Consider the following 22,762-nt stretch of genomic DNA (forward strand, 5'->3'; position numbering starts at 1 on the left):
TCCAGCAGCCGCTCACCTCGCTAGCTGTCAGCTGACTGGGCGGTTGAGGTATGTTATACCCAGATAGAACAGCTGAGTCCCGGCACATTGTTTTCAAACTTCTGCTGGGTTTCCCCAGTGGGTGGAAGTTAAAGGGATATAATTCAGTCAGATAACATCTAATGCTAATGTTTGATTTATTTATTATAATTATTAGTAGTAGTTGTAGTATTAGTATGCTCTACAAATAAACTGATTTAAATGTTGTTCCTAAAGTTGATATGGTAGTGTTTAAGTTGTTAAAAGCTTTACAAATAAATTAAACAAATGGTATTTGTCATCAATGTATTTTATCTACAGTGTTAGATTTTTATATCTATGAACACAAATATTATTTTGAAAATTTTAAATGGCTGAATACTGAACAAGATCATAAAACAAAGCCCTGACCAGGTTGTACCCCGCCTCCCACCCATAGACTGCTGGAGATAGGCACCAGCTTCAATGCGACTCACTATGGAAGAAGCGGCATAAAACAAGAACATTTTAAACAAAATAGGATTATAAGCCATCAGGAATATGTAATAGGGTAAATAAAAACCATGTAGTTATTTAAAGTGCAGAGCGGTATTAACCTACAGGCTCCATTTGTTCGGCTTCACAGCTCTGTGCTTTCTGCTAACACGGTCCCCAGGCAACAGAAGTTACACTGAGGTCAGGGCAGGGAAATGCAGACCGACGTCACACCGGCGGCACACTATGCTAATCTGGCATGTTTAGCTAATAGCTACAGGTAGCATAAATTTTACTGATTGACCATCATTTGTTTACATGACGCTTTTTATAGATGCTCATTTGACTTGGTAATTGACATCCGCCAAGCTAATAAATGCTGCACTGCTCCAGCTCAACATGCCATAAAGGGAGTTTAACCTGATCTGAAATGTAAATCGATGAATCTGTGTTTGATTAATCTGTGGCTGTCCTCAAGGACCTGGATGTGTGACACAAAAAACTGAATTTTGGAACTGAAATTGAATTTCAGACCTGACAGTGAAAGTAGTCAAACTGAATTTTTAATACAACAAAATACATTTTAAAATCAAATAAATTCAGTTTCAAACTATTAAATTCAGTCTCAAGCAAACTTATTCAGTTTCAAACCATTAAATTCAGTTTCAGCTTACTGAAATCCATTTTCAAACCATTGCATTTCATTTCAAATTATGCAAATACAGATTCAGTCTGAGCAATTCAAATTCAGTTTCTGATGGCACAAGTTTCTTCCCATTGGGACACAGCAAATAAATGTAGAAAGGTGCTCTGGTTAGACGAGAGCAAACATAAACCTGAACATATCATCCCTACTCTGACATGGTGGTGGCAGCCTCATGCTGTGGGGGTCAGAGAAGCTGGTCATAGTTAATGGGACAATGGAAGAGGTTAAACACAGGGCAATCCTTTAAGAAAACTTGCTAGTACTTCCAAAAGACTTGAGACTGGGAAGGAGGGTCACCAATCAACAAAATAACAAAAAACACACTTTGAAGCCAGAGCTAAAATGGAGTGGCTTGGATCAAAACACAATTGTGTGTGAGGATGACACAGTTAAATCCAATTGAGAATCTGTGGAAAGACACAAAAGAATGATATCTGCTCAAGCTCTCTATCTAAGCTGACTTAGCTTGAGGTTTTTTTAAATGAATGGACAAAATTTTCAGGTCTTTAGAAGTGCAAAGCTGGTTGAGTTATGCCAAAAGACTATAATTGCAGCTAAACTGGGGACTGAATACCAATGCACGCTACACTTTTCAGATTAAGGTTGAAAACCGTGTATCCTTTTCATTCTTCTTCACAGTTACTACTTTATGGTGATCCATTACGGAAAAGTCCATTAAAACACATTCAAGTTTGCGGTAATGGGCAAATATGTATAAAAGTGCAATGACAGACCTTTGAAGGAAAAGGTAGTACCAAGCAAAATGCTATGCAATCCTTTATTTTTTATGAATTAACCAGATTGAATTTTCTGGAAATGAAAGTAGTAAAGATCTCCATGCTTCTTCCATTTGTTTACTTTTTTGTTCAGGGTATCTTAGTTGACTCCAGTCTTCTGAGTTCATTTTCCTCCTGGTGTTATGATTCTGCACTGGTTGTCTGCATCACCTCTGTCTGCCTGCTCTGGGCTGCAGCTTTTAGGAGGATTGGTTTCACCTGCTCCTTCCCAGCCACCTCCCAAATTACTCCTCATCTGCTCCACCTGTGCTCCTGCCTTTATATACAGCTCTCTGATAGACAACCAGTGGCAGCCTTGTGTGAGTAGTTATCCAGCCTTCCTACCAGTCTGCCTGATCTGATCTCATTTTTGCCTCACGGATTTCACTGCTCTGCCTTGCCCTTGTCGGATACCTTACTGGCTTCTGTTTTTCTGGACATTGACCTTGCTTCTGCCTCTTAACCAACCCTCCCTGCCTAACCCCTGGATCTGTCAGCCTGTATCTGCCTTCCCGTGCATGACATTTCTGTGCCCTGGACAAAGATACAAGCCTCTCCCTCGGATCCCGCTGCCCTTGACTCTCTTAGAGTCAGAACCCTCTGGAGGAATCGTACAGCCCCCCTTGCCTTGAAATACCTTAGGATCCAGTAGGAAGACCGGGAGCTAGTCACAGAGAAAATATCTGGGTATTTTCCCATGGGCCTGTGACCACTGTGACTTGATCTCAGTTGAGCAAAAGAAACAAAGCCTTAAGTGTTGCTGTTTATTAGATTTTATGCACATTCTTGTCACACCAAAATCTGTTGGGAAAGATAATTCCGTAACACTAAGATTTACTCACAAAACATGCATTTTTAGATACACATTTGACTATTAAACTGTTTTACTACAGTAAGAGTTAACTTTTGTATTCAGGTAGAATTAAAGGAAAGTAACACCCTTCTTGTGAAAAAGTTAGCTAGTTTTTACTAGCACAATGTAATTGCACCTACTTTAGACACAGAAAACTAAATTGCTTTTGACAAGGAAACAAAAACTAGACAGCATAAATGGGAACTGAAGGCAAAGTGGAGCACAACCTGCCTCCCAAAGAGGTGAATCTGGGGCAAATAGATATACTTTGGAGTGTGTCGATGCCGGCAGCAACACCAGTGCAGCGAGGTGAAAGCAGGAAACAGATGATTTCCAGAAGCTCATACTCTGAAACTAATGAGGAGCCGAGCATACTAAAGTGACTAACAGCAGCAGGGAGTGCGTCACAAAACAGCAGACCTTGTCCTGTTGTCACTTTTATACTAGAAGTTAGCCTTTGTTAGATTTGGACATTGTCCCTAACTTAAGGGCATTTTCTTATTGTTTGGAAAGAGTACTTGTAAATTTGGTTTGGCAGAGCTACTAGTCCACATGCTAAGCGGCTTTCTCTGAAAAGATGAGGAAAGTCTGCACACAACAACCTAAATCGAGTTCCTAAAGACTCCCAAACTTGTTCCATCTCTCAGGTTATCATTATCCACCCATAACTATTAGTAATATTCAGTTTTCTCAATGTGTAAGATCATACCAAAACCTCCTATCTTTATAAAAAGATTAAGATTTCTGGATGACTCATTTAACACTGAACATTTGATGTAAGTTGATTTCCTACAATTTTTGCTGATCAGGAAACATATTCAAACAGCACGTTTAGAAAGTCGAGACTGTAATTCAGCTTATGCACAGTTTTGTGCAGTAGAGTTAACTCTGAAGATTCATCAATGCCAACAACAAGCTTAGACGCTGATTGGACCGAGACTTTGTTGTCTTTTAATTCCAGTTATTAGTTATACTGGTTCTTATGTAGCCAATAGGCATGGACTGCTGTGGATTTGTCATGGTATGTCAACCTTGAGCATAGATGGCTCATTATGTAACAATTATGTAACAATACAAACAAGTATGTAAAAAAACATTATGTGACAATCTGTGGAGGGAGAAAAAGATTAGGGTGATGGCAAGGAGGCCTTCTAGCCTCCTAGACTTGGAGCTCATTACTAAAATTGTCAGAATACTGGTTCAAAAATCCTAAAACCTGGTCAGCAGCAGTAGGGAGGATTGGATGGCTGTAATGCAAGGTATTTCTTCATACCTGTAACCAGCCTGTAATGTGCAGAGTAGCCAACCATTTTTACATATCTTTTTATAATGTTCCTCTTAAAAACTTTCTTTGCAATATAGCCAGTCTTAATAGCTTTTAATTCAAATATTTACTCCACCCAGTTGCAAAACTGCTATTGGATATTTGTTTTGATTGATAAGCCTGTGATTGGCATTTTGGGGCTTTTTTATTATTATTTGAACTTAGTTCAACTTTTTACTTTATGCATATAGAATTTCCTCTAATATTTTCAATGCTTTTAAGCATGGTTTTTATGTTTATCAAAACTTTTTCATACTCGAATATTAGGTAATAAATTACATACTGAGTGATAGCGAAGTTGGCCAGAAATTCCTCTAACATGTTTTTAACCTCTATATTAGATTTATTTTTTGTTCTCTACATAATTTAGTGAGTCAAGATTAGAGTAAAAGAGACGTTTAGTCCACTTTATCACCAATCCTTCAAAAGCTCTTAAATCGGTAACCAACACACTAAGAATGTCGATAATCAAATTAAATTAAGTGCATCCTTATGGTTCTTAGAGCTAACATTTGTGCTGCTAATAAATATTAAGAGGGACACATGGCTAAGTCTAGAAAGAAAAGAAACTGGAGCTCTTTTTGGTTATCTCACCTACAGCAGTTGCCTGCAGAGAAAGGACACACAGAAACTCAATATTCCTAAAGTTTAGTAGAAACCAGGAGAGGTTATTCAAATGGTTTCACTCTCATTCCAAATTATATTAAATGTAGCTCTTTTCAAATCTCACATCAGGCAACAAAACAGGCGAGTAATTCTTATTTAAGGTGTTTAAGTAGAGATTTTTTCTGAAGGAACTGTTGTTCTCTTTCCCCCCTTAGAAGAAGTTCACACTAAGGGGAATAAAACTGTAAAGATAGGAAGAAGGCACAAACTGGAAATATAAAGGCAACAGTAAGAGAAGAATTAGTTTTTTCTCTGTTGTGCAATAATGAACGCATCTGATGTAGAGGCGTAAAACAGTCCTCAGTTTCTGTTCCTCCATGTTCTAATATTCCCCAAATCAAGTTTTGTTCAAGAAGAAAAGTTCTAAACCAGATTCAGTTTCTCAAGTTTGATTTCTTGTTGTTCTGTATTGGGATTTCTGCCACAAACATTATTCAAAAAACTTTTTTAAGGTTTTTAAGATGTACCCCAAAATGCCTGCTTTAATAAGAGAAAACAAAACTACAAAAATATTTGACTGTTTATTGTTTTCACTTAAGCACTGATTAAATTGGAAAAACCAATCTCTTTTCTGACCCTGAGTTTCTTTTTTCTTTTGGTGTCAGTATATGTATACATACATAGTGCCTAGAAAGGTGTATTTTGTTTACAAAGATTTTCTGAAGTACAATAGTTAAGTTGTCAAGCTGAAATGCTGTTGATTGTATTACCTCTAGGGTTAGCAAATTCATTGCATTCAGATTTCTGTTTATATTGAATAGAAGTGGATCAGCAATGAGTATTAAACAGGGACAATCTCAGTTTGTAGTTCTGGCTACTCTATTCTGCTTGTCAGAAAATCACTTTTAATTTTGCTATAAAGTTTCTGTTGGCTCTCCTTTGATTTTGGAAGATTTTTGTTTACCTTTTTGTTATGGGCATGTTGCTACAGCATTTGGAAGTACCAAAATGCGGAAAAATCTAATGTTGTTGGCCAACATTTCTTCTGAGTACCTCTAAATGGATCCCAAGTATCACCAGATATAAAACTATGGGGAGCTATGGCTTTATTAAATAAAACCTTCAGAATTTATGAGAAATGATAATCAACACACCTTTAATTACATGTGTATTCCCTTCTTTTTCAATCATGTTCTATGGAGATGTCGTTACTACCCGAGTTTTATTAGAACTTGCTAAAATACCACCATTGGGAAAAAAAAAGGTTCTTCTGGTTATTCTGCATTTTCTCTGCAAGATCTTTCCCCAATCATGACTTTTGTTTTTAATGAGAAATTGCTCACAGATCCCTGTAGTTTGCATGGTTGTTCTGTAATGTTTTCCTATCGAAATAAAGAAACTTTATGTCATTTATAATGACCATAAGCTGGTTGGATATTTGACCAACATTGGCCCTTTGTTGCTGATTTCTCAGTTTGGTTTGACTGGATTGGGCAGATTTGTTACGTTTTTTATTTGACCAGCTCATCCATCCTTTTGGGGACTGTTAATGCCCATATTTTTCATCAGATATGACCTTTATTCAATTAGTTGATGAATAATTCCTCTGAAATTAGCTTACCATAATATAATGCTACAGGGATGCCAGCATTTGGTATGGATCCAAATATTTATGCTCTTCTCTCCTTATACACATTCCACACATGCCAATGCTCATCAAGTCTTATAAATATAGTCCCCATACATTAAGTGAGTCACAGTCAGAAACTTGATTAAAGATATTTTGTGTTTATGCTTGAAAACTTTAGAATTTAAGTAAGATATTACTATATTTAGTGGGTAACACTACACTGTGACATAGTGGATGCTACAGTCTTTCCTATTCTTCTTCCTTTTCTTCTACCTGTTCTTTGTCTTCTTGGCAATTTTTCTGTTGCTTGTCACAGCTTTCTGCTGGTCAGCCTCTGGCTCATCACAGGGGACATTTTTCAGGGATCTATCACTTTTTTGTTCCAACCACTTAGGATCCTTTCAGAAATTAAAAATTAACAGGGTGTTGTAAAATGCCTTGCTTGTGTAACTCTACAATATGGCTATTTGCCTTTCCATGGAGGAGTCTTGAATGTGTTAATGCCATGAAAATGACATGAAAACCAGATTTATGTGAACAACCTTTTACATTTAAATACCATTTTCATTTATGCCTTTTTTGTTTTTGCACTTGTTTCCTCTTTTTCCATTTTGAAGTTCTACTTACCATCAGGTTTGATGATCCACCAATATGAAATGCGAATATTTGTGATTTCTTTCTTGCTGTTAATATTTTGATGAGGCCTGTACAATTTTTCTAGCTGTACACATCAAAAATGTTCAAAACTGTCAGAGAAAAGAAAACTGGCAAACATCTTTCTTGGAATGGTCTAATAAAATTAGGGACGTTTTTCTTTTCCTATTTACAGTGAAGGCATCAGTTGGGCTTTAGCCTTCTCCATCTGCATCTGTGTGTCAGGACTCATCTGGGGTATAATTATCCAGAATGAGTCCTCAGACTGGCATTGGTCATTCATGTTGTGCTCTGGAGCGCTCACTTGGTGACATCCATTACTGCTAATTGAGAGAATCACACTATTAAGGTATTCCATTAATTAACACTGTGCTTATAGTATCCATTATTAATTCCTCAGTCGATTACACAGTCTTGACACACACACTTTTTGACACTGGCTATCAGCAGATTCTCGCTCTCAGTCATTTCTTTCCTCGGTGGACCACTGTCATCTGGCCTCTTGCAAATGGTGCACCTTGCTGTCAGCTTTCCAAAAGTCACGCAGAGGAGAAGCAAAAACGACAGTGCACACACTCACCTACATGCATGTGTAAATACAAACAGCCGCTTCATCATTCAGGGGATCTAAAAGAGCCAACCACCCGACATATCACTCGGCGATGTGGATAAACGACCCAATCAGTCTGCTGGAGGTTTATGGCCTTTTATTTCCTAACTGCTGTTCACTAGAGCCTGTGGGGATATTAATCGCTGAAGTGTGTCCCCCACCCCCCACCTCCTGCCCTCTTTCTGACAGAGTAAAAATGAGAAAAAGAAGACGACTTGAATAATGTCTAAATATTTGAAGAGGTTGATGTGATGTCGTGCTTTGAGCCTCGCTGTCAGCGAGTGGGAGAAGAAATCAGCAGAGACTTTGTTGAAGATCTGAGGGGGAGAAAACATGCCTGTTTATTTTTGATCTTTCTTTTTTCTCTTCTTTTCTCATCTCTATATCTTCTTGTTCTTTTTTCTTTATCTGTTTTCTTTCCACCCACTCTGGAGTTTACTGCTCACTTAATTTATTTTTTAGTCCTCCTGAGACATTTGAATTTCTGTTTGCAGCTTGCAGTTTGTATTTTAAACCCATTGGTTAAGGCTTTAATCAGAGCAGCACTGGGCCTCCATTCAGTGTTTCTCCCCAGCAGAGTGTGTGTGTGAAAGGTGTATATGCATTTCCTCTCTTTTTCCCTTCCTGTCACACCTACCCTGAGTCTCCTGTCCCTGTTCTTGTAGATAACAAACGTTTCTCTACCTCCATGAGCCACACTGGACCAACTCCCAGGCTAATACAATGTACCAGCTGCCATGTGGGCAGACACTTTCAGCAGCTAGCAACCAGGTCAGATGCTGGCATAAAAGCCAAAGTTAGCTGTCAGCAAATAAAATGACAAGCAGCACTGCCTGATCCTGTTACCAAAAGACTTGCTAGCTGTTGCTGTTGTGTTGTTCGTGTTTGCTAGCATCTTGCAGAAACTATAGCTGCAAAATGTGTTTGCTCCACAACTTCTTAAACAGGCATCCACATCCATTAAACATTTACACATTGAGTGACTTCTATGGATTATTTACAGTTTAATGTTTTATGAAGATTTTACATGATAGACCAACATAATTTAGTGTGTAATTGTGCAGTGAAATGTAAATTAGGTATGCAGATTCTTTAATAAAAATCAAAAAAGTATAGCATACATTTATGTTCAGCTCCCAAAAGTCAAAACTTTGTAGGACTACCTCTTGCTGCTGTTAAAGCTGCAAGTCTTTCTAGTAAATGGACTGAACTTATATAGCGCTTTTCCAGTCATACAGACTGCTCAAAGCGCTTTACAATAGAGCCACATTCCCCAATTGCACTCACTAACACTCACACATTCATTCACCGATACGCAGATCGGTAGGCAACTTGAGGTTAAGTGCCTTGCCCAGGGGCACATCAACCTATGGCAGGAGGAAGCTGGAATCAAACCCACAACCTTCTGATTGCAAGATGACTACTCTTCCTACTGAGCCACAGTCGCTTGGTAGTGTTTCTCTACCAGCTGTTGTAACACCTAGACATGAAAATGTTTTCCTTTCTCATTTCAAAACAGATTAAGCTCAGTCAGACTGATTTAGAGCATCTCTAAAAGTATTTTTTTATTCCCACTTAGATTTAGCTCTTGACTTTGACTGGGACATGCTTTGATCTCAACCTGGATGGCCAAATCCACTCCACAATAGATGGTGTCCTACATGTTTTGATCTGCCATTGCTCCAGCACAGCCATAGTAATCTCTTCTGCAGAAGCCTCGTAATGATCCACTCTTTTGATTAAGCTGCGTTTAACCAAGAGACCATCTAAACAGTGCAGGATACCGTCTCTTGCGGACTGGAATTAGCCACCAGTAATCTAAACCGTTTCATTTTAGCTGTAGTTGTATGCTTAGGCTCATTTTCCTGCTGAAAGTTGATCATCTGGCCCAGTGTCTAAATTTTTCCAGCCATTAACAGGTTTTCACCCAGCTTCCAATCAATTCTAACCAGCTTCCCTGTCCCTTCTGAAGAAAAGCTTCCCCACAGCATGATGCTATCACCACCATGTTTCACTGCACGGATGGGATGTTCAGGGTGATATGCATTGTTAATTTTAGGTACCACATAGCACTCTGTAGGTAAGCAAAGAAATTGTATTTTGTTCTCATCTGACTAGAACACCTTCTTTTACATGTTTGTTGTTTCCCATACTTGGCATGTGGTGAACTAAAAATGGGTTGAGAGATATTCCTTCCTGGGTTCTGAATCTCTGCAGTGCCTCCAGAGTTACCTTGTGTCTCTTGGCTGCTTCTCAGATTAATGCTCTCCGTGCCCAGTCTATTAGCTTAGATGGATGGCCATGTTTGTTAGATTTGAAGCTGCGTCATAAACCTTTCGTTTTCTGATGCAGGATTGAACAGTGCTCTGATAGGCGTTCAAACAATGGATCACTGTTTTATAACCTAACCGTGCTTCAAATGTTCCCCGACTATATCCATACCCTGTCTGACATGCACATCTTGTTTACAAATTAGGTGAGAAAAAATGGTCTGACTACCTGCCATACTTTGCAGATTTTTATTTGTAAAAAATCTTAAAAACCATGTAACATTTTTCTGCAATTTCACAACCAATAAAACAGTTGGGATGAACACTTGCCAACTATTTAAGGCGATTTATAAGAAACTAACTGAACTTTGAGCTTTAAATTTTGTAACATTTTTTCTTTCATTGGTTAAATTTTTTTATTTGGGATGGGGGTTTGGGATTCAGTGGGATGGACGTCTACTGAAATATGGCAGCATGTCATCCAGAGCTCAAGAACCTTCTCATGATCATGAATGAGATTAAAAATGTCCTGTAGAGTCCCACCTACTGCAGAGGCTTTCAGAGCACGGCATATGACACAAATTGTATCTGCAACCTTATTTCAGTTCAGCTTCTCCAGCTATTTTTTCAGACTACCGGAGACAGAAGTTTGTAGGTGAAACTTGGGGTGCTTACTGTGTCCTGATGAGTTGGGCATTATTTGTGAAGCTGCATAAAGGTACAGGGCTGTGATGCAAGATGTGACTGCAGAGTTGTGACAGATACTGTGGGGCTGCATGTAGACTGTGAGCTATGTGTGACTGGAGACAGGTAAAGATAGTTCAGTGTCCTACTGAGCTGAACCTGTTGAAAATAATGCTCAGATTCTGGGCTCTGTCCAGAATTTCATCATTCCAGTCCCCATTGTGCTTGATCTTTATCTTCTTTGACCACACAGTGTCTTGTCAGAGGTTGCTGTTTTTTTTCCTGCAAACTTTCTTGCTCTTCAATAAATACAGGTCCTTCTCAAAAAATTAGCATATTGTGATAAAGTTCATTATTTTCCATAATGTCATGATGAAAATTTAACATTCATATATTTTAGATTCATTGCACACTAACTGAAATATTTCAGGTCTTTTATTGTCTTAATACAGATGATTTTGGCATACAGCTCATGAAAACCCAAAATTCCTATCTCACAAAATTAGCATATCATTAAAAGGGTCTCTAAACGAGCTATGAACCTAATCATCTGAATCAACGAGTTAACTCTAAACACCTGCAAAAGATTCCTGAGGCCTTTAAAACTCCCAGCCTGGTTTATCACTCAAAACCCCAATCATGGGTAAGACTGCCGACCTGACTGCTGTCCAGAAGGCCACTATTGACACCCTCAAGCAAGAGGGTAAGACACAGAAAGAAATTTCTGAACAAATAGGCTGTTCCCAGAGTGCTGTATCAAGGCACCTCAGTGGGAAGTCTGTGGGAAGGAAAAAGTGTGGCAGAAAACGCTGCACAACGAGAAGAGGTGACCGGACCCTGAGGAAGATTGTGGAGAAGGGCCGATTCCAGACCTTGGGGGACCTGCGGAAGCAGTGGACTGAATCTGGAGTAGAAACATCCAGAGCCACCGTGCACAGGCGTGTGCAGGAAATAGGCTACAGGTGCCGCATTCCCCAGGTCAAGCCACTTTTGAACCAGAAACAGCGGCAGAAGCGCCTGACCTGGGCTACAGAGAAGCAGCACTGGACTGTTGCTCAGTGGTCCAAAGTACTTTTTTCGGATGAAAGCAAATTCTGCATGTCATTCGGAAATCAAGGTGCCAGAGTCTGGAGGAAGACTGGGGAGAAGGAAATGCCAAAATGCCAGAAGTCCAGTGTCAAGTACCCACAGTCAGTGATGGTCTGGGGTGCCGTGTCAGCTGCTGGTGTTGGTCCACTGTGTTTTATCAAGGGCAGGGTCAATGCAGCTAGCTATCAGGAGATTTTGGAGCACTTCATGCTTCCATCTGCTGAAAACCTTTATGGAGATGAAGATTTCATTTTTCAGCACGACCCGGCACCTGCTCACAGTGCCAAAACCACTGGTAAATGGTTTACTGACCATGGTATCACTGTGCTCAATTGGCCTGCCAACTCTCCTGACCTGAACCCCATAAAGAATCTGTGGGATATTGTGAAGAGAACGTTGAGAGACTCAAGACCCAACACTCTGGATGAGCTAAAGGCCGCTATCGAAGCATCCTGGGCCTCCATAAGACCTCAGCAGTGCCACAGGCTGATTGCCTCCATGCCACGCCGCATTGAAGCAGTCATTTCTGCAAAAGGATTCCTGACCAAGTATTGAGTGCATAACTGTACATGATTATTTGAAGGTTGACGTTGTTTGTGTTAAAAACACTTTTCTTTTATTGGTCGGATGAAATATGCTAATTTTGTGAGATAGGAATTTTGGGTTTTCATGAGCTGTATGCCAAAATCATCCGTATTAAGACAATAAAAGACCTGAAATATTTCAGTTAGTGTGCAATGAATCTAAAATATATGAATGTTAAATTTTCATCATTACATTATGGAAAATAATGAACTTTATCACAATATGCTAATATTTTGAGAAGGACCTGTATAAGTTTTTCTTCGTATCACCCTTTTTTTCACTCCTCATATCTTCATTTTGCTATTCACTTCTAAACTACAGCTCTAAAAGTTTTGTCAATTATTGTTAAACGTGAAGCACATTATCAGCTTGTCTTATAGATCAAAACAGTCATTTGATAAAACAGTATTAAAAAAAAAGCCTTCATTCTGTCTAACAAACGGCTGAGCTCTCAGTCTCCAGGGGGAGATTAAATACCAACATTCAGAATGTCAAATGGATGAACATCTCAGTTCACGTAGAAGTTCGCTTTGCCCCGAATTAATGAGTCTGACCAGAGGGGCCGCTGAGTCCCACGAACAAGCTGAACCTGTTAAGATGGCTAATTGGATTTTATGTTTTCATCATATTTTGAGGTCTTGAGACCAAAATATCACACCACCAGGAGAAATCTGAGAAGGAAAAGTAATGAGGCAAAACTCCACATTAAAGTCATCAACAGAATTACTATGGGCGACATCCAGTACTGCTTAAAAGATATGATAGATCAAGAATAAAGATTTGACTGCTTATTTGGTCTGAGCTCATAAAGTAAAACATGTTTGAAATTGGCAAAACAATTTAAAAACCCGTAAAACATACAAACTTACTATTTTGTTATATTTAGCATATCCTGGTTTGGCCTAACATTGGTTAATCTAATATTATGAAGCTGGTCTGTCTCTGCTGATGAGGATTTTACTCCCCACAGCATAAAGGATTATTTAAACTGATGGCAAAATTGACAGTTTGGTCTATTTTCTGATAAATTCAGTTCGTGATTACCTGGTTACTTGGAAGGAACTCAAAATGCAATGAATCTGGCATCCCAGATGGTCAGTTGATCTTTAAATATGGAAGAGGTTTAAATTGAGGCGACATGGCAGAAGTAATCCACCTTGTCTGGACTGAGCAGAACACTGAATTCCAGACCCTTGATCCCAAAACACATTCACTGATCAGAACAGGAACGCATCAAAAGCATTACACACATTTTAAAGCAAGAGTCTCAAACTCCCGGCACCCCGGCCAAATACAAACCGACGTTGTCGCTAAATAAACCTAGAACAAAAGTAGACAATGAACAAACACAATTTCAAGCCAGGTGAAGATTGCAGTATTTTGTGTTGGGTTTAGTGGAAATGCCTTTATGTAAAGAGAAAGTCACTGAGGAATATAACCTCAAGCATCATTGTGCGACTAAACACAGCAACCGTCATAAGAGCAATGAGGAGGATGAGAGAATAAAATGAGTGTAGCAGCTTAAAAATAGATAACTTTTCCATCAAGAACATTTCCAGAAGTCTGGTAAAGATGCTGATGCTGCTGTTGAAGCAAGTTATGTTATCAGTGAGTTAACCGTCGAAGTGGGAAAACCATTCACCGAAGGGGAGTTTCTAAAAGATTGCATGTTGCTAGTTGCTGAGAAGTAGAGCTTATTCAGCAACATTTCTTTGTCTGCAAACACTGAAGCAAAGTGGATTAACGGGCTGTTCTGTTGGAAAACATTTATTAACAATTACAGCACAAAGGCCAAAATTTTATTTCATACTCCATGGATGAAAGCACTGACAGGAGTAATGCCACACAGTTGGCAGTTTTATCCGAGGTGTTGATGACACATTTAAGATGACAGAGGAGACGCATTCCAGCTGTTTGCGGCCCTCTTCTCAGCTGATGTAGAGAAAGTGTCCAGCTTGTTGCAAATGGAGCTTTCTGCAGTTCAGCAATGAACAGAAAACAAAATTCAGAGAGAGCTACCTTCATTTTTCCCAGAGCTGTCCCGGATTTTCAGTTGTGTAATGTGCCTTTTTGGAAGCAAATCTGCGTGATAAATTCTTCTCAACAGTGAATTTTAATAAAAGCAGGTATAGATCCAAGCTTACAGATGCCCATCTAGAAGAAACTCAGGGATTCAACAGCAGCATCCATCAGAGTAAATGTGTCTTGGCTCTGTGAGCAGAAATGCTGCCGTGTTTTTGGCAAAAAATTAAACAAACTGAAATACATAAATCTGTTTTATTTGCTTAAAGTATTATTTATTTTTCATCTTAAAAACAGTAACAGAGATGCTAACATGTGTATTGCATTAAGTACACAGGCATTTGGGGTTATTTACCTGGTAATTTCAAGGTTTAAAAATGTTCAAGAGTTACTAAAACATTTGAACTGTTTCTATAAAATGAAGACATTGAAAGAAACATATTGCCTTGGCATGAATATATGAATATAAATCATTATTTTTTAGCATAAAGATATCAAACGTTTTCGTATTTTCACTTAGCTGGTACCAGTTTATTTATTGTTTTATTTAAAGGATTTCATTAGTCATTTAAGAATAAGAAGAAAAGATCTGCTATATGTATTGTTGCATTATTTAAAATAAAGCATTATATAGCAGTTTTTTTTTTGTGCTTTTTTCAAAAATATTAGTGCTTTTTGCATACTACTCTGACCTTGAAGTGGCCCTCCAATGAGCAAGGGGTATTGGCAACTGGCCCTGCTTATTCGAGTTTGTGACTCCGGCTTTAAAGAGACAACAGTCCTTATCCACCATATTTAGAACAACTAACATTTTTCAGACAAACAGCAAACATCACAAGACTGAAAACAGTGTAACAGCACCTTAAAAGTAACAAAACAGCACAGTTAGCATGTTAATAAAACCATATACAATACTGAAAAATCAAGGTTTATATTCAAGAGGATTTTACAGCAAAGCACAAAAATATAAAAAAAAAAGTTCTATTCTCCTGCATTTGCACTTGTAAAGATGCATTACTGTATAACCTTTCAAACAGTGTAGAGGGAACCAAAGCATTAAGTGATACTGTAATGATTAACTGACAATAACCATTATTTTTTCAAGCACAAACATTTTGGTGATCAATCCTCGTTTTATTTATGGGATTATTCAGACTTTGACCTGAGCTTTAACATGGCGTTTCATGTTGTTCACAGTGACACTTTCAAGCTCACTTTGTTTAGTTTGCATACAGCACGCTTGCAAGCTGCAAATACAAAATGAGCTGTATCTTCACCTATGAGGTGGGCTATGTCACAGTAACACTCCAATCCATTTGGTGAAATTATGCCATTCCTCTTCATGCCACTGTGCTTTAAAAAGCCCTGAACAACAGTGAGTGCAGTGAGTATGAAAAGCAGAGATTTTCAAGCTCTTACTTTGTATTACTTCTCAAAAAGGGTTTCACTGTGGACTACTTTTAAATACCTCACCATTCTCTCCTTTCTGATTAGGTCCACAGTGGTCAAGTCTGCATCTCTCTGCATACTAAGCAGGGCCCCATACTTCGAAATTTGCACTGCCAAAACTACTGGTGTTTCTTCACATTTGTTGTGGGAGAAGCTTATGCCATTTTCCTGAACTTCATACTCTTGGGAAAGAAACAGTATGAAGACTGTACATCGACTATACATTCATTTACACCCATTTATTGACACTAAGTCAAACAGTGCAAAGTTTAAACTGAAAGTCATGCACACCACGTTTTACACAGCGACACAGCTCAACCCTCACAGAGATGACAGAGGAGGGAACAGATGTAAAAGATGAAAGGAGAGGAGGAAAAGATAGAGGGATGGGTGGAGGGAGAGCAAGTGCGCTGACAGTACTGTGACAGGGCTTAATTACCAAGCGAGCGCTGCACGCTGGAAGCAATTTCTAAGGATTGTTGTCATTTGAACGGATTAAAATGCCTTTTCACTGGACTAAGCTGTCTCACTGCCAGCTTGTTTCTGCGTTGGATTAGAAGTCAAGTCGAAGACAGAAGCAGAAATGGAGGGATGAAGGCAGAGAGTAGTGTCACATAAGGCACTTAAGGCAACATGGTGCAGGAAGAAAAACATTTTATGACAGAAGAAATATCATGCCAATCCTGTTTGCCGCAAGACAGGAAACCGGCTGTGTAAACACACAAAGAAATCAGAAAGGAATTATGCTCTCTCTCTCTCTACTTACTTACGTTCTCCTCCTCTCCTTTTTGCAGTATTGTGGATATTTACCAATTTTAATAAAAAACAGTCATGGATTTTAAGAGGAGTAATAGTTGTCTTTTTTAGTTAATCCTTACTTTCTCTTCCTGTCTTCTTCCATTCTTGCAGACATTGAGGGCTGTGAGCATTCATGGAGAAAGTTTCACGGCCACTGCTACAGGTATTTCAGCCGCAGACACACCTGGGAGGATGCTGAGAAGGACTGCAGGGAGCACAGCGGTCACCTGGCCAGCATCCACAGTGCAGCCGAGCAGAACTTCATCAGAGGTGGGTGGATTTCTCAATCTTTTCACAGACAGAGCAGCCTGTGGAAATTACATCTAGGAGAGGAATTCAACATGCAGTGCAATCTTTCCATTTTCTGCAACTGTTCCTCACCTGCTATTTGATTTATTTCTGCACCGGATTCACAGAGCGCATTGCACTAACTACATCCAGATGCAAACACATGGGAGCAATTTGCACCTCTTTTTGTGTCAGGTGGCTGTAGTTCTCACATCAACCACAAACACAGGTGATGCAAAAGTGACTGAGACCAGAGGAGGCAATCCTCAAACGTTTAACAGCATGTGACTGGAGGAATCATGTCTTAGTGGCCTTTCTATTCAACAAGTGATTATGCAGTTTATGAAACAAAGTGGAATGAAGCGTCCCTTTATAGGACTCCTTCTGAGATAAAAAATAACTGATTGAAATTAAAAATGTATCAGAGCATAAAATTATGACATGTAGCTGGTACAAGCTTTGAATTTCAGTGGTTGAATTTAACCACTGATTTTATAATTAATAATTTTGATCACAAAAAGTTCGGTATAAAACTTGTAAATACTCTACTGTTGCCTTGATCAAACATCTTTAACTGATTAAGAAAATTAAGAACCATATTTTTGGCACCTACAGATGAGAGTTCTTATTACCAACTGTATTAAAATATGGATTTTCAAAGACTATAAAAATGTTTGGTCTCAAATGTATCTAGGGTGTTTCTAAGGACCGAAATTTACCTTTAAATTTGCTCTGGTGTTGTCGACTGATACGGATTATTAATTTTAGTATTCTTGTGTTTTCAGCTTGTTGAAAACTATTTGAATCCCCCTGGCAGGGAACTGGATAAAATCTCTCCAGCCTGATTCTATGGAGGAAACAGTTCAGCTCTGCTGCTACAGCAGCAGGAGGAAACTATACTCCATTTCTCCTCCACCAGATTCAGCAGCACTTCTTTAACTGAGGAAATAAAACCTATTTTATTATCTGTGTGACTATAAAGCTAAGACACAAATACTGGTTCCCAGTGCACATAGTTGCACTATCACAGTGCTGCATAATCACAAATGAACTTTTTTTTCTTCTTTTTCTTTTCACCGAGCATGTTTTTATGTTAACACATGGAATTGTAATGAAATTTTTAGGCTTAGCGCATCTTTTTACAACATGTATTGGACATGTATTCCTTCATTAGATCCAGTGCTGTTAAAAAGCATTTGGGGCCTCAACATGATGCTGCTACCCCCATACTTTGCAGTTGGGATGGTATGAAGTATAGTGATAGCAGCTTTCAACTTTGCCTGTTTTTCTTTTAAATGTTACCAGGCTCATTATGGCCACTTCAACTTTAGTTTCATTTGACCACAGGAGAAGTCCATTTGCAAACAGTAATCTGACTTTTATTTTTGCTTCGGGATACTGGCTTCTTTCTGTCTGAGTGGCCTTTTAGCCCATGTCAGTACAAATATTGCTCGCTGTGGATAATGGCACACTCTTACCAGAAACACCTTGCTAGGGTTTCACTCCACAATCTGTTCAAACACAGAACCTGGCCCTGACCGCCCCCCAGCATTTCTACCCTTTCTCTGTCGGCCGGGATAGGTGGGTCATGGCCAGAGCCAAGTTCAAACACAGAACCCGTCTCCTTCCTGAAGAGTACAATGTCTAAATATTACAATAGTGTTTATACTAGAATATAATTGTTTGAAAAATTTTAGCTGGGACCTTCAGACATTTGGAAAGTTTACACTGAACCAGACCTCTTCATAGTTCTCTTTCTGATATCTTTGATACAATTGTTTTCCCATGATGTGGGAAAAAATTGTTCTTTAAAATTTATTCACATATGTGACTCCAGTTAATTTATCATCAGTGATTGGTAAGCCATGACATTATCATCTCGGCTTTCCCAGATTGTTTAATGACATAGTGATCTTAGTGTTTGTAAACAGGAGAAGTTATTTTCTGATTTACTGTCAGAACAAAAAGGTTCTGTATGTAAGAAAAAGGTTCTGTATGTAAATATTTGTTTTCAACTGTATTTACCAGTTACAGTACTATGTTTAGACCTACTTTTTCTAAAGTAAAAACTTTTTTTGTATTATTTTTTATATGCCAATCGTGGTGAATTTGTGGTTCTTCAATTTCTGTTTGTCTTAGCGGAACCTGTGCTGCATATTTGTCTGCCACAAATAGCAGTTCGTGCCACTCATTGTTACAGTGCAAACAGACCTTGCTCTGTCTGTTGCCTCATCTATTCAGCCTAACCTTTCCGTCCTCTGGCAGCACTCCATTGCCTCTTGAGTTGTAATAATGTGAGATCACCAGCAGCATGATCCTAAATTGTCCAACTCGCTGTCTGTCTCAATGAGACAACAATGCCATCCATCTAGCTCTTTTTTTTTCCAGTTTCCAAAACTGTTGCCTTGAAAATGGGTGTGAGCACCCCTGCAATAAAGGGTTCAGAGCCATTAGCAAGATTAATGGACCCAGTAATGATGTTAATCATCACCGTGATTGAAATTGTAATATGTACAGTATGTGCAGGGACTTGCACCTCCACATAGGCAAATGAGTTTAAGCCTAAATACCATTAGGGAAATTTGCTTTCAGAAAAAAACTAAAGCAACTAAACAATTACCATTAGTGCATCTGAGACATTGCTGCTTTCTGTTACTGTTTGTCCTAACCAATAAGGAGGACTTTCAGTCTGCAGCATGGAATGGTTTCTGAACTTGCACAATCCGTAAACTCAAATCTTTCATTTTATCCTTAATCCAGGAAACTTAACTTTCTCAACCTAATGGATGTTTTTTGGATGTGGAATCCCATGCAGCCATGTATTCCTTGTTTTTTAGACAGACTTAGAGAACACTGAGTAATACAATATGTTGCAAAGGAACATTTAACATAAGTAATAGTTAATGGCTCTATCAAGTCTCTAAGTCCTTATTTATTCATTTGTTTTACATGTGACACAGGTCTGAGCCATGACAACACCTGGATTGGGCTAAATGATCGTACAGTGGAGGATGACTTTCAGTGGACAGACAAGACAGACCTGGTGAGGAAGCAGCTGTTACTGTTCTGAACAATTATTTCTAGCCAGTGGAGCTTAAAATGCTAAAAATAAGGGATGTGATGATACGCAAAGGTTGCAAAAAAGATCACATTTGTACAACAAAAGATCATGCTTTCACTGATATGCTTTGCAACAAAATAAACCTAATTGTTATATAAAGCTTCACTCATCAGAATATATTTTGTATTATCAGAGTATTTCCTGTTCATATTGTGTTATCTTCAAAGTGATCTCCTCTGGCTTTTACATATATATATAATATGCACTGTGGTTTATTTTTTGCTTCTTCGCTGACTCACTAATTTTCGCAACATTAAAACTAAGCCCTTTGTTTGTTGGCAACATTGATGCAGCACATTGAAGTTGATTCAAATGTCTGACCTGTATTGGCCTTGCTTCCAAACCTTTGGCCTTTAGTGTACATCCAGCTAACAAGGCGAGACAAGGCACACTACTAGTTCCACGAGAATGAGACAAGATAAGATTTGGACAATATTTCTGGAACCAAAACTTACCATTTGTTTGTTTTCATTCACATTACATGTTTTATGAATCCCAAACTGTGTAGAGTTAAAGAGGATCAAATGCATTCCAGACTCCCTTAAACAAAGGGCTTTAGCCCAGTAGGAAGCTATAAAGCAGATGCCAGCATCAGCATTATTAGTAGCTAACTTTTAGCCAGTTTAGCCAGTATTCTCAGACTGCTTGCAAATCGTTCAAAACTCATTTTGTTGGTCTGTCACCATTTATCTTGTTTACAGAGCACCTAAAATGCTGCACCAAAAATGATCTAAAAGTGATGGAGATTTCTCCAATGTTAACGCAACTAAATGTTAGCAGCAAGCAGCCTTTAATAGCTGACTCCGTCAATCCAACAGGGCAACTCAAGAACTACATCCTTTCTTATTTCAAAATAAGAGTCTCAGACATAGTTATACAGTATCCATCCTGAGCACTTACCTTTATATTTGGGCAGACAAATCAGAAACATCCAATAAAGCTCTTTATTCAGTTGTTGTCATTCTGAACTTTTTTGTTTATGTCTGTAGCAATATGAAAACTGGCGGGAAAACCAACCTGACAACTTCTTCGCTGGAGGAGAGGACTGCGTGGTAATGATCGCTCACGAGTACGGCAAATGGAACGACGTGCCCTGCAACTATAATCTGCCCTACATCTGCAAGAAGGGAACAGGTGAGAGCAGAGGGCTGCAGTAGGATGTGCACAGCGGGATCTAAAAGAAACGAATCAAATTTAAGGAGTGAGACTGAGGAAATGTGGTGGAGCAAAAGTTCTTTAGCCGTTTTTTTTAATGCAAATCAGTTCAGAAGTGTTTCAGCACTCTGCTGTTAAACCTTAGGGATTGATAAAACCCAATCCTTAAGGTGATTATAAACACCCTGACTGTGTCATACTTTACATTGCACACATCTCCCATATGGAGGAAGAGATTACCTCTGAGCCTCTTCAATCAGTACATGTTCAGCTCTTCAGAGTTTCACTAACAACACTCTCATCATCCTCTTTCATTGACTTTAGGTAGTTTTCAACATTCTGCTTATGTCACAGCTCTGTTTCTGTGTCAAATCACCTCTTCCTGCCGCTTAAGCTGCAAAGAAATACTTTCTTTCTTATGTTGATTAAACTTAATGTCATCACAGACAATAGAGCAAAATGTACTGGTTGGGCTAACCTCCTTAACTATGTTCCTGTGTTAGCTTGGTGTCCCCTGTTGCGCTTTATCTCTGTGCTACAGCCAGACTCTCTGTGCTCCTCTGAGAGCTTATTAGAGCTCATTTTTGCCACTATACAAGTCACATTTATGACCAGAGGCAAAAATACGTACATATCAAAAGCTATAGAAATATTAGGACAGGAGGAGACTCTGAGGTCAGCAGATTGAAATGTTAGCCCAGTTTTGAAAAGATTTTAGGCCTTCCTTTTTTTGTAAATGTCATAGTGAAACCCGAATCAACGCCAAACCTGCAACAAATTATTACTAAAGCAGCTTTGTAGTTACAAAAAAAAGAAACTTGCTTGTTAGAGTTTAAACATTAAATTATTTTTCATTTTGAAGTGTGGTGAAATCAAACCTGTTCATACCATAAGTCTTAGGCTTTCGTTTGTCAAAAAGGGAACTTTAATCCGGTAATTGCTGTCAACAAGCAGCATAAGTGCTACAAATGGGGTACAAGTGAAGCAGTAAGTAAGGTTTGCAAAAAACATGGGGAATCAGGGGCTCTGAGAGGTGTTCAAAGGAATATTAAGCCGTGGCTCTGCTGGACTGTTAAAGAGGAGGCAAACATGGTTTAGTTATGGACATAATAAAGCCTTACATTCCCTTAAGAGTGTAAAAAAAGTTTTTTATTTCTTTTTTTTTTTGAAAGCAGCGAGACATTATCGAAAGGACAGCTATGTCAGACAGGTTTTTGAATGATGTTGGAAAAAAAGGAATTTGGCTCTAGCGCAGAGGTGTTAAGATCCTGTGGGAGTCCAGACAAAGTTTATTTTTCATGCAATAGCTATGATTTTTAAGTACTCTAGTTATAGAAATAAATCTTTTATAGAAATGCAGTTTTTTGCATTTTATTCGTTCCCCAGTTTTGAAGAGCTGTCATCTGTCCATACCAATTTTAGTCAATTGTAGTTTCTCTTTAAAGTCTGTCTTAACAACCATCAACATATATTCTTGGGTATTGTTAAATACTTTTTGTGTTAGGAACAGAGAGGTTATTATGTTGTGTGTGACAGAGCAGGAAATAGGATTGTACTTGTGGCGAATCATGCAGATGGTGATGGCTTTTCTTCCCATTAAATGAGCCTCATTAGTGATCTCTTTGTCTAAACTGGGAAAAATATTTACCT

General features: G+C 38.6%; 1 protein-coding gene across 2 annotated transcripts in view; it reads left to right on the top strand.

Annotated features, from left to right (window-relative positions):
* The window catches only part of ncanb (neurocan b), a 250,046-nt gene that overhangs the window by 215,641 nt on the left and 11,643 nt on the right, over positions 1-22,762 (top strand). For both annotated transcript variants that reach the window (XM_047375781.1, XM_047375782.1), the window contains exons 12-14: positions 16,660-16,818; positions 19,797-19,879; positions 20,947-21,091. In XM_047375781.1, the coding sequence (XP_047231737.1) occupies positions 16,660-16,818; positions 19,797-19,879; positions 20,947-21,091 (387 nt within the window). The remainder of the gene's footprint in view (positions 1-16,659; positions 16,819-19,796; positions 19,880-20,946; positions 21,092-22,762) is intronic.

The sequence above is a fragment of the Girardinichthys multiradiatus genome, chromosome 9, assembly GCF_021462225.1.
Source record: "Girardinichthys multiradiatus isolate DD_20200921_A chromosome 9, DD_fGirMul_XY1, whole genome shotgun sequence".
Taxonomy (NCBI): domain Eukaryota; kingdom Metazoa; phylum Chordata; class Actinopteri; order Cyprinodontiformes; family Goodeidae; genus Girardinichthys; species Girardinichthys multiradiatus.